This window comes from Rhinatrema bivittatum, chromosome 3 (genome assembly GCF_901001135.1).
Source record: "Rhinatrema bivittatum chromosome 3, aRhiBiv1.1, whole genome shotgun sequence".
NCBI classification, from domain to species: Eukaryota; Metazoa; Chordata; class Amphibia; order Gymnophiona; family Rhinatrematidae; genus Rhinatrema; species Rhinatrema bivittatum.
In genome coordinates, this window is record NC_042617.1 from 284,148,162 (window position 1) to 284,160,756 (window position 12,595).

At 51.2% G+C, this 12,595-nt stretch overlaps 1 protein-coding gene across 1 annotated transcript in view; it reads left to right on the forward strand.

Moving 5' to 3' along the window:
• The window catches only part of LRP1 (LDL receptor related protein 1), a 657,378-nt gene that overhangs the window by 535,722 nt on the left and 109,061 nt on the right, over window positions 1-12,595 (forward strand). The window contains 1 exon segment of the mRNA XM_029594881.1: window positions 7,230-7,336. Within this exon segment, the coding sequence (XP_029450741.1) occupies window positions 7,230-7,336 (107 nt within the window).

The window sequence follows — 12,595 nt, forward strand, 5'->3', positions numbered from 1 at the left end:
AGCAGATGGCTCGGCGCAGCCCAGTTCAGGTAAAGGAGCGCAGGCCGTCGACGGGGATGACCCCAAGGTGGTGCGTCTGTTCCGCAGAGAGGAACTGTCGCCACTCATTCCGGCCATTCTCCAGGAGCTGGGGATTGAGGCTCCTCCGGTGGTGGTCCGCCAGGAGGCAAATATGGATCCTGTTCTGCTTGGGCTCACAGGGCCGGCGGTCGTTTTTCATTTTTTCATCCACGGATATCCTCTTCAAGGAATGGGATACTCCGGAGTTAGGTCTGAAGGTCAGCAAGGCCATGGACAAACTTTACCCTTTGCCGGAGGACGCGCTAGAGCTCCTCCGACTCCCAAGGGTGGATTCGGCAGTTTAAGCTGTCACGAAGAGGTCTACCATCCCGGTCACGGGAGCGACAGCCCTCCGGGATATTCAAGACCGTAAGTTGGAGGTTCAACTCAAAAGAATTTTGAGGTTTTTGCCCTAGGGGTGCGTGCCGCCAGTTGCACAAATTTTGCTATGCGTGCTAGTCTGCGCTGGGCTCAAGTCCTGCAGGCGAATGCGGGTCTCTCTTCAGAGGAGGCTTCCCAAGCAGACAGATTGGAGGCGGCCATTGCCTATGGCGCTGATGCACTCCATGATCTTTTGCGCACCTCAGCTAGGTCCATGGTGGCAGCGGTGTCGGCACGTCGTCTCCTTTGGCTGCGCAATTGGGCAGTGGATGGCTCTTCCAGGGCTCACCTCGGGGCTTTGCCTTTTAAGGGGACATTGCTGTTCGGCAAGGAGTTGGACGATTTGATGGTTTCCCTGGGGGAGAACCGAGCGTTTAAGCTGCCGGAGGATAGGACCCGGTCGAGATCTTCCTTTTCAGGCAGAGCCCGGTTCAGGGCACCCAGGAAGTCTAGGCCGCAAAGATCCTCTGGACCCTCGTATAGGCCGTCTTCCTCTCGGAACACCCAGTGGCAGCAGTCCTTTCGGGGCAAACGTTTTGGCCGGCAAGGAGGGGCCCCGTTGGGTGCGGGGTCCAAGCCTTTGCAATGAAGTTCGGCCGGCCCATCCCTCGTCGCGTCCTCGGCACGCTGTTCCAAACGTGGGGGCGCGTCTATCCTTATTCCTCGAGGAATGGGCCAGCGTGACGTCGGATCAATGGGTCCTCGACGTGATAAAACATGGCTACGAGTTAGATTTTGCTCGCATCCCAACGGACAAATTCCTGGTCTCACCCTGCAAGGATCCCAAGAAGAAGGCGGCGGTGCTAGATACCATCCAAAGACTAGAAAGACTGGGAGCCATCTCGCCGGTTCCGGCCGCTCAGTACGGCAAGGGCCGGTACTCCATTTACTTCATAGTCCCCAAGAAAGACGGCACTTTCTGCCCAATTCTGGATCTGAAAGGAGTCAACAGATGCCTTCGAGTCCCTCACTTCAAAATGGAGACCATTCGGTCAGTGATCGCGTCAGTGCGTCCCGGCGAATTCCTGGCGTCCCTAGATCTCACAGAAGCATCCCTTCATGTGGGAATTCAACCAGCGTTTCAGCGGTTTCTGAGGTTTGGCATTCTGGGCAGGCACTTCCAGTTCCGGGTGCTTCCGTTCGGCCTGGCGACAGCGCCTCGGACATTCACGAAAGTGATGGTGGTCGTGGCGGCGCAGTTGCGGCGGGAAGGCCTGCTGGTTCACCCTTACCTCGACGAGTGGCTGATCCGGGCGAAGTCTCAAAGTCTGTGTCGGCAGGCGGTGGCCAGGGTGTTACAGCTCTTGCAGTCCCTGGGCTGGGTGGTCAACTTCAACAAGAGTCATCTCGAACCCTCTCAGTCCTTGGAATATCTTGGAGCCCTGTTCGACACGAAGCGAGGCAGTGTGATTCTCTCGCAGGAACGGATATGCAAACTGCAGTCTCAGGTGCTACGTCTTTTGTCGCTACACAGGCCACGAGTCTGCGATTACCTGACGGTTCTGGGGTCTATGGCATCCACGCTGGCGTTAGTCCCTTGGGCGTTCGCTCATCTATGGCCGCTGCAGTCCTCATTGCTTTCCCGCTGGAAACCGGTTTCCGAGGATTTCTATCTACCTCTACCTCTCGAGGGGCAGGCGCGATCCAGCCTGAGCTGGAAGTCGGTTCAGGGTCTGTGGTCAGAGTCGCAGACCCGGTGGTCTATCAACCGGCTGGAGACCAGAGCGGTCCGTCTGGCGCTGCAAGCTTTTCTACCCCTCGTGCGCGGACAGGCGGTCTGGGTATTGTCGGACAACGCTACCACCGTGGCTTACATCAATCGCCAGGGAGGGACAAGAAGTCCTCTAGTGGCGGAGGAGGCGCGGCTCTTGATGCTCTGGGCAGAACGGCATCTCAGCCATCTCGCAGCTTCCCACATAGTGGGAGTCGACAACGTCCAGGCGGATTTTCTCAGTCGTCACCGCTTGGATCCCGGAGAGTGGGAGTTGGAGGACGAGGCGTTTCTCTTCATTCGCCGGACTTGGGGAACGCCCCACATGGATCTGATGGCCACCTGGCACGACGCGAAGGCTCCGCGATTTTACAGTCGACGTCGCGAAAGGGGAGCAGAAGGAGTCGACGCGTTGGTGCTTCCCTGGCCGGTGGATGTGCTTCTGTATGTGTTCCCACCGAGGCCCATGATCGGAAAGATCCTACGGCGCATAGAATTGCATCCATCCAATGTGATCATGGTGGCGCCGGAATGGCCACGCCGTCCGTGGTTTGCGGACCTGGTCCAGCTGTCGGTGGCCGCACCCCTTCGTCTACAGGGATTCCCGGGGCTCCTTCGTCAGGGCCCCGTCTGTTTGGAGGATGCGGCTCACTTTTGTCTCGCGGCATGGCTTTTGAGAGGTATCGGTTGAAGAGAAAAGGCTACTCGGATGCGGTCGTTGCTACGTTGCTGAGATCCAGAACACAGTCTACGTCCCTAGCTTATGTTCGGGTCTGGGTAGTTTTTGAAGAATGGTGCATGGAGCGGGGCCTAAACCCCACTTCCGCTTCTATTCCCGATATTCTGGCTTTTCTCCAGGTGGGGCTCGCCAAAGGTTTAGCGTGTAATTCCCTTCGGGTTCAAGTGGCGGCGCTTGGCTGTTTGCGTGGTAAGGTCCGTGGGGTCTCTCTGGCTCTCCACCCGGATATCTCCCGTTTTCTTAGGGGGGCTAAGCACCTCCATCCTCCGTTGCGGCCCCCTTGCCCATCTTGGAACCTCAACTGGGTACTCTCAGCCTTATGCTCAGTGCCGTTTGAGCCCCTGAAACGTTCTACGCTCAAGGATCTCACCTTGAAGACCGTATTCCTAGTGGCGATGGCATCGGCCCGTCGTGTCTCAGAATTACAGGCGTTGTCCTGTAGGGAGACCTTCTTGCGCATCTCCGATTCGGGGGTCTCCTTGTGGACGGTTCCCTCCTTCCTTCCTAAGGTCATGTCGTCGTTCCATTTGAATCAGTCAATTGAACTTCCCGCTTTCTCGGTTGCGGAGTCTTCGGACCCGAAAACAAAAGACTTGAGAAAACTAGATGTGCGGAGGTCCCTGCTTCGCTATCTGGAGGTTACTAATCCGTTTCGGGTGACGGATCATCTGTTTGTGTTAACTTCGGGTCCAAAGAAAGGTGCTGCGGCGTCCCGCACGACAATTGCCCGTTGGCTCGAAGGAAGCCATTGGTTCTGCGTACATTCTGCGCGGAAAATCGCCGCCAGTGGGTCTTCGGGCTCATTCGACACGGTCTCCTGCTGCGTCTTGGGCGGAATCTTCTCAGGTGTCGCCTCAAGAGATTTGCAGGGCGGCTACCTGGAAGTCGTTGCATACCTTTTTTAAACATTACCGGTTGGATGTTCAGGCTACTGAAGCTAGGGGTTTTGGAGAGAGGGTACTCCGAGCGGGACTCTCTGCTTCCCACCCTCGGTAAGTTAGCTCTGGTACATCCCAGGTGTCCTGGACTGATCCTGGTACGTACAGGGAAAGGAAAATTAGTTTCTTACCTGATAATTTTCGTTCCTGTAGTACCAAGGATCAGTCCAGGATCCCGCCCGCAGTGTTGCGCTATAGTAACGAAGAGTCCGCTCATTATTGTGTTTTTTTCAGTACGCTGATCCTTGTTTATTCGCTCTCCCGGTTGGGGAGTCTGGTTTCTGTAGGGGTGTTGGTTTTCTTTTCCCTACCAAGTTGTATGGTTAGCTATGGTTGCCTTTTGGCTTTTGTCTACTTTGACATTACGTATGACTGAGGGGCTGTGACTGGCACAGGGGCATATATGCTCCGCCCACAAGTTTTAGTCTGTCTCCATCTACTGGTGCGGAGTCACAACCCAGGTGTCCTGGACTGATCCTTGGTACTACAGGAACGAAAATTATCAGGTAAGAAACTAATTTTCCTTTCAAAGGTCTCAGGAAGTAAACAGCCTGTGTTCAAAGTCTTTGATACTATTTCCTATCATTTCCTATGCATGGGTCTAAGATTTTAACCCTAATCACATCAAGAGATTCTATCTAGATATGCTAAGTAATGCGCAGATATCAAGCACTGTGATGAGCTGCCTCAGGAAGCAGGAATATAGAACAAAGAAAGAACAGGAAGTAATACCATGTAAGGACAAGGAGGGAATATTGGTGTGAGAAAGATAAGTGTATAAAGCTGTGCTCTACAGGGAAACATCTGGCTGGCATCTTTTTTCTGCTACTTTGCTGGCGGCAGGCAGAGACTAGATCCCAGTACCTACAGAACTCTTTGTACTTTATTTGCTTTTAAACAAGGCTTCTGTAGTTTTTTCTTTTACTCCTCTCGATAAGAAAAGTTCTTTACTTGTAAGAAAACTGCCTAAGTCGTTACTTAAGAACAACTGGATTAACAATATACAGTAAAACTCCCTTTAAAACATGTATTTATTTTATTTATTTACGTGTTTTATATACCGTGATTCCAGATTAAGACCTCAACAGTTTACAAAAGCAGCATTCATATTCTTCGATGACAATCACATTCTGTGCTAGCATTCATAGTTTGGGTCTATATCACAGCAGTTTTATGTTCTTGTTCATGTTCGTACATATTCTTGGTCAACATGACAGCAGATTTATAGACCTCATATTCGTACATTTTAAAAGTCTGCATTACAGCAAATGCAGATTCTAATTCTACTACCTATACACTTTACATCATTCATTGCTTATTGCTCGCTTCACCGCAATTGTCTCTTGCACTGACGTTGAGGTTATCAGTATGTTGGTATTTTATGTTAAATCGTAAGCTTTTCTAAAGAGCCATGTTTTCAGTTCACGTTTGAAATTATTTCTATGTGTTATGTAGCGTAATGATTCTGGAAGTGAGCTCCACAGCTTGGGGCCTGCTGTGGAAAACATTCAGTCCCTTATTTGCATTGTGTATTCTGGGTAGAAGGCAGTGTTAGAAGTCCTTTGTTTTGTGATCTTAGGGCTCTCTGTGGTGAGTAGTGTTGAAGTGTCATTCCTAGTAAGCATTGGTCAGTATTGTTGATGATATTGAAGATTAGGGTTGGTACTTTATAATGAATTCTGCCTTGTACAGGAAGCCAGTGCAGCGCCCTCAGCAAAAGCATGTGTATTGCACTTATATATTTCAATGCAAATCACTTATCACAAAATGAGAATACTCCTACACAATATTGTATATTGCAGAAACCCACCCAAAGTTTACGTAGTTAATTTTAATCTGTTACAACAGTCTGTTGACAGGGACTATTGTAACAAATCAAAATTAACTATGTAAACCTTGTGTTTTTTAAGTTGTCCAGCCTTATGTGGCCGGATAACTTGCTATTTATCCGGATATCTTCAAAAGATATCTGTGTAAGAAGCACTTTTGCCCAAAACCTAAAAGGGAACAAAATATCTACAAAATCCTCAAGAATTAAAGGGTCCTGTGGCCCAGTTTTGTGTCTCCCCCACGTGATATCAAAGTTGCCATATCAGGCTTTGTAATCCCCCACCACACATTTTTTAATTTAATGAAGCCATCAGGTCCCCCCCCCCCAGCTTGACAAACCCCTTGTTCAGAAGAACTGGTGAGGCCATGCCCTTCCCCATCTAATTTACTGGGTTTACAATAGTGTAGGCTGGGAGAGGTAAGTGCTGACGCCACTCCTGGTGGGGATTTTAGAGCTCAGGAAGAAGGGGGAAGGGCTGGGTGGGGTTGCGATGCGGCAGGGAGGTAAATTAGATGAGGCCTCGCTGGTTCTTCTGAACATGGGGGGTTTATCGGGGGGGGGGGGATGGTTTCATTAAATTTAAAGATGTGTGATGAAGGATTACAACTTTGATATTACGTTGGGGAGATACAGGGTTGAGCCATAGGACCCCTTTAATTCTTGGGGTTTTATGGCTATTTTGGTTCCTTTTCAAGTTTCAGGCAAAAGTGCTATGTACCCAGATATCTTTTGAAGATATCCAGGTAAGTGGCAAGTTATCCGGCCACACTAGGCTTCTGAGCAGGTCTAAAGTTTTCCAGGTAACTTAGCCAGATATGTGTGATATTCAGCTAACTTAGCCAGATAACTCCCCGGAGCGCCCCAGTAATGCTCCCTTTTTATCTGGCTAAAATATGCCAATTGTGTCAAATATTTTTATTTGGGCAGAGGGAGGAGTTTGGCTGACTCCTCCTAGTTCTTTTGCCTTCTGCAGGCTCCAGTTGGAAGCAGTGAGGCAAATGCCCAGTTTGTTGGGTGATTTATAACAGATTGACCAGATGGTTAAATGTTTGCAGGCCCTTGTAGTGTCCTCCCATTCTTCTAGTGCTGTTTCTTTATACTTAATGGGAGAGGGGGTTGGGGGGAACCAGATTACAGCAGGGCACTAGTCTATGATGCAGATTGTAAAGTAACAGAATTATATTAGAAAGATTAAAAAAAAAAACAGATTAACCTTCTCAGTTTGTAACCATCTTATACCTATGCACATCTTTCTCTTTCCTACATTGTGTTCCCTGTTGCTTTTCTAAAACAGATGTATTCTTTTCCTGATCTTTATTTGTTTTCTCTCTACTATCCCGTGCAAACCCTAATAAGCCTTGCTCCTCAACCAGTCACGTCTGTTGGACGGTGGATGGGAGCAGGGAGGCTGTTTTTAAGGCTCTGCTTGCTTCCTGAGTGTGTCTGCATTACCTATGACTGTGGAATGAACATGTTGAACTAAAGTTGATAAAAAAACAACCCCACACATATCTGCAATTTTTTAATTATCTAAAAGAGTTTTTTTCCTGATCTGTTCCTTCTCCACAGCTCCAAGGCCATGCTCGGAAAGTGAATTCTCCTGTGCTAATGGCCGATGTATTGCTGGAAGATGGAGATGTGACGGAGACCACGACTGTATCGATGGGTCAGATGAGGTAAGGAGCGCTTTTTGAGGAAAGCAGAGATTAGCATCTCTCGATAAATAAGAATTGGGAGTAAGCCACAATACATGGAAAAATTATTCTATATGGAAATCCCTACCTTTAAAAAGGTATTTGTCCCGTTTAATAAGTTCAGATCCTTCCGTAACTTCTTCACCAGAAACCTATTTAATGACCTGGCTTTACAAACTAGAACTGCTAAACCCACTTCTCAGATTGAAAGTTGAATGATCGGTAGTGAGAGTGTTGAGAACGAGGCAGTGTAAACCTTAAACAGCTTATATTCAACAAGAGAGCATCATGTGAGACATACCGCTGTTATCTGTGCAATAGATTTAAGGAGCTAGAGAAGCATATGGCTCCAGCGTAACCCAGAGCAGGCAGGTTTCATAGTTGTCTGGTGTTTTCACTGTTTTTACTGATCTTTAGGTAAACTGAAATGGTGCAGTGCAAGGTGTGGGTGGAGTCCCTGGCTGAGTGGGAGCAGTAGCATATATGCACTGCTCTGTATGCGCAAAATACAAATAGGTTCATAATCATTTAAGAAGCATTGTCTGATCACGAAAGGTCTTGCTTTGGTTTCCCGCTTCCCTACTGATATACCTTACAAAATTTGGTGCAAATCCATTGCAGCAGAGCACAAATGGCCTTGGCTGCGGACAGACAGACAAACAACCAAAACCAGTAAGAGCTTACATACATTGTGGAGCTCACTTTAAAAAGGTGGCTTATGCAGGGAGTTTGATGTTCAAAGGTGTTTGTCCGGATATCTTTTGAGTTAGCTGGACAAACCCTGAGATTTGACTATCTGGCCCCTTTAACCAGATAAATTTTATCTGGCTGTCATTAAAAATATAAAATGTATCCGGATAAATTGGAGGTATTCTGAGAGTATTCTGGGGTGGAGTTTATATAGCCAGACAACTTATCTTGGCTAACCCCAAAATTCAGAGTTCAGATTGTCTGGGTATTTGATACTCTGCCAGCAATGTTGGATGTGTGTGGAGCTGGACGCTTATACAAAAGATAACTTAAACCGAACTGGCTGTATTCAAACAGGTTTGACTGATATGCATTATTAAGTTAATGTGTTTGCAATAAATTCTGTGATGATCCTTTGGGTATGAAATGTATGTAATGATATTTTTGTAATAAGTATTTCCCTGTACGTACCAGGATCAGTCCAGACTCCTGGGTTTTGCCCCCCGCTCCAGCAGATGGAGACAAGTTTATAAACAAAAACTCTGCCTATATCTAGGCTGGTGCCACCTACAGTCTGGCAGTATTCTTCTGTCTCCTAGCAGGTGGAGAGGGTGCAAAACCTACAGTCTGTTTAGGGCCTAAGTTTAGGTGTTTTAAAAAAAAAAAAAGAAGAGAGAAATTTTGGATCTGAAGGTAGGTGTTGTGATTTCAGAGGGGAAGGACCGCAGAGGCTTGCCTGCTGGTCCCAGTTCCCGCCTCCCAGGGGAAGGTAAGGTCCTGAGGGGACCGTTCCCCCTGGTGGAGGCTGCCGAGGAGTGGGGGAGCCCCACGTACCGGCATTTTCAGGCCTGGGGGTGATACCGGGGGTCCTGGCTCACTCCCCCCAGCCGGCTCCGAGGTAAAGTTTACAAAAAAAAAAAAAAAAAAAGGATAATTCTGTTTTTTTCTTGTGTGTGTGTGTGCTGTTTGCTAGTGATTGACTTACTTCCTCGCGGTGACTGGGGCTCGGCGATCCGGGGAGGCTTCTGGGAAATTTTCTTTTGGTCTTCGGGCTCCCTCCCCACTCCGCGGCGTTATTAATGCCCAGGCAGGCTGCTTGCAGGGCCTGCGGGTCCGCGGCAGCGCAGCTGTCGCGAGACAGCCTGTGTTCAGGTTGCGTGGGCGGCGGAGAGGGGGGATCGGTGGTAGCTTCAGGGACCCGGAGGGGTAGACAGTCGCGCGATGGGTCTTCTTCCGCGGTTTCAGCCTTCTCGGAGCAGTCGTCGGCGGCTTCTCCGGGGGCGGCGGCCATTTTGACGGCGTTTTCGGCAGGAACGGCGGCCATTTTCTCGGCACAGACAGCCGAGATTAACGCGGGCCGGCGAGGCAACGGAGAGTTGGTGGACCCGCCGCGTTTGTCCCCCCAGCGGGGGCCTGCGGGGGAGGACAGGCCAGCAGGGCCCATGGCACCTAGTGCTGATTCCCCCGGGGAAGGGGGTGATGAGGAGGGGTCATTGGACTCCTCCTTTAACTCCCAGTTCGTATTGCTCATGCATAAGGCTTTTAAAGCCCGGTGCCTTGCCAGAAAAAGGATTCAGGGGACCCCTGCCCCTGAGACTGGGGCTCCGGCGGAGAAAGTACCGAAGCCCGGTCCGGGGGGAGGGGGGACCGGCTCGAGCCAGACCCCTTCGCTCCCGGGGGGCGGAGGTTTCTCAGAACTCCTCGTCGGAGTCGGAGGAGCCAGAGGAGGATCTGGAGTTCCCATCCCAGCCCCCGAGGGGGGTTGAGGGGGATGGAGAGCCGGGGGCTAAAGGTTCCGGGGCACCACATGGAGCGGAGGGGGATGATCCGAAGGTAGTCAGGTTATTCCATAAGGATGAGTTAGAACCCCTCATTCCGGAGATCCTGGGGGAGCTGGGAATTCCACTTCCCCAAGTTGAGTCTCGTCTTGGACAGACGGATCCGGTCGTCTTGGGGCTCCGGGGCCCGTCTTCAGCGTTCCCGCTACACTTTTCGGCCTCGGATTTACTTTTTAAGGAGTGGGATACTCCGGATTTGGGCCTAAAAGTTGCAAAAGCCTTGGATAAGTTATATCCACTACCGGAGGACGTTCTGGAACTTTTGCGCCTGCCAAGGATTGATTCAGCTGTGGCGGCGGTAACAAAAAAGACCACCATCCCGGTGACGGGAGGTACGGCGCTTAAAGATATACAGGATAGGAAGTTGGAAGTTCAGCTAAAGCGTATTTTTGAAGTTTCGGCGTTGGGAATCCGGGCAGCGATTTGTAGTAATTTTTCGTTGCGAGCAGGTCTTCACTGGGCGCAACAGCTTTTGGCCAATGAGTCCCTGTCGTCGGACGAGGTGAGGCAGGCAAGTCGGTTGGAAGCGGTCATCGCTTATAGTGCGGACGCTTTTTATGATCTCCTCCGCACTTCTGCAAGGACCATGGTCTCTGCGGTGGTGGCGCGGCGGCTGTTATGGCTTCGCCATTGGGCGGCGGATGGCACCTCCAAGGCTAGGTTGGGCTCCCTTCCCTTTAAGGGGAAGTTGCTGTTTGGCAAGGAGTTGGAGGACCTAATTGAATCCTTGGGGGAGAATAAGGTACACCGTCTCCCGGAGGATAGACACCGTTACTGGGGGACTCCAGCCTCTCATCCTCGTTTTCGTGGGAGTCGTAGACCACGGGCGGCTCGAGGATTGAACTCTTCGTTCCGTCACAGTGCGACCCGACAGCAATCGTACTCGCAGTCCTTTCGTGGGCGCTGTTTCGGCCGTCCAGGAGCCAGTCCGACTGCGCAGGGCGGTAAGCCAGCGCAATGATGTGAGGCCGGTCCATTCCCCCATTCCCAAGATTGGCGGCAGGTTAAGCCAATTTTACGAGGAATGGACCAGAATCACGTTGGATCAGTGGGTACTAGAGGTGATAAGACACGGCTACGCGTTAGATTTTTCACACCGCCCGCCTCGGTGCTTTCTGGTGTCTCCTTGCGGGTTCTCAGAAAAACGTCGAGCGGTGCGGGAGACTCTGGCTCGGCTGTGCGATCTCTGGGCCATAGTGCCGGTCCCCTCGGGCGAGCTCCGAAAGGGCCGTTATACCATTTATTTTGTAGTACCCAAGAAAGAGGGAACGTTTCGTCCCATTTTCGATCTGAAGAGTGTCAACAAGTGTCTAAGGGTACCGCATTTTCGGATGGAAACCTTACGGTCCGTAATCGCGTCGGTGAGAAAGGGGGAGTTCCTGGCCTCTCTGGATCTCACGGAGGCGTACCTTCACATTGGCATTCGGCAGGAGCACCAACGGTTTCTCCGGTTTGCGGTTATGGGGCAACATTACCAGTTTCAGGCGTTGCCTTTTGGCCTGGCAACGGCTCCGCGCACATTCACCAAGATTATGGTGGTGGTGGCAGCGAGACTCCGTGAAGAGGGGCTGTTGGTGCATCCATACTTGGACGATTGGCTGATTCGGGCCAAGTCGAGAGAACTTTGTCATCTGGCGGTCCAGCGAGTTCTACACCTATTACGCTCGCTGGGTTGGGTGGTCAATGTAGCCAAGAGCCATCTGGTGCCGTCTCAATCCCTGGAATATTTGGGAGCTTTGTTCGACACGTGTCAAGGCACGGTGTCACTCACGCAGGATCGAATAATAAAGTTGCAAGCTCAGATCCAAAGGTTGTTACGCAAGCCAGTACCAGTAGTATGGGATTATTTACAGGTATTGGGCTCTATGAACTCCACGCTAGAGTTAGTTCCATGGGCGTTCGCTCAAATGCGTCCCTTGCAGTCAGCATTGCTCTCCCGCTGGCGCCCCATCTCGGAGGAATATTTCCTCAGCTTGCCATTGACCCAGGACGCCAGAGACAGCTTGCCGTGGTGGCTCTGCCAGGCCAACTTGAGTCGAGGGGTTTCGTTGGAAACTCCATCGTGGACGGTGGTTACCACGGACGCCAGCCTGCTCGGTTGGGGAGCGGTCTGTCTCGGGCAGGCAGTTCAAGGAACATGGTCGGCTCGGGAGGCGTCGTGGTCCATCAATCGGTTGGAAACTCGAGCGGTGCAGCTGGCTCTGTTGAGGTTCCTCCCGCTCATCCGCAGTCGGTCGGTCAGGATTCTGTCGGACAATGCGACCACGGTGGCTTACATCAGTCGGCAGGGGGGAACCAAGAGTCAGCCGGTGGCAGCCGAAGCTCGGTCGTTGATGATATGGGCAGAGGCCCACCTGAGCAGTATTGCGGCCTCTCACATAGCCGGTGTAGAAAACGTCCAGGCGGATTTTCTCAGTCGCCATTGGTTGGATCCCGGAGAGTGGGAGCTCGCGGGAGAAGCATTCCGACTCATCTGCGATCGGTGGGGCACACCAGCGGTAGATCTGATGGCTACGTTCAAGAATGCGAAAGCTCCCCGGTTTTTTGCTCGCCGACGGGAGACGTCAGCGGAAGGCGTAGACGCGCTGGTGGTGCCGTGGCCGATGGATGTGTTGCTCTACGTGTTTCCTCCGTGGCCGCTCATAGGAAGGGTGCTGCGTCAAATAGAGAAGCACCCGGCGGACGTGATCATGGTCGCCCCGGAATGGCCAAG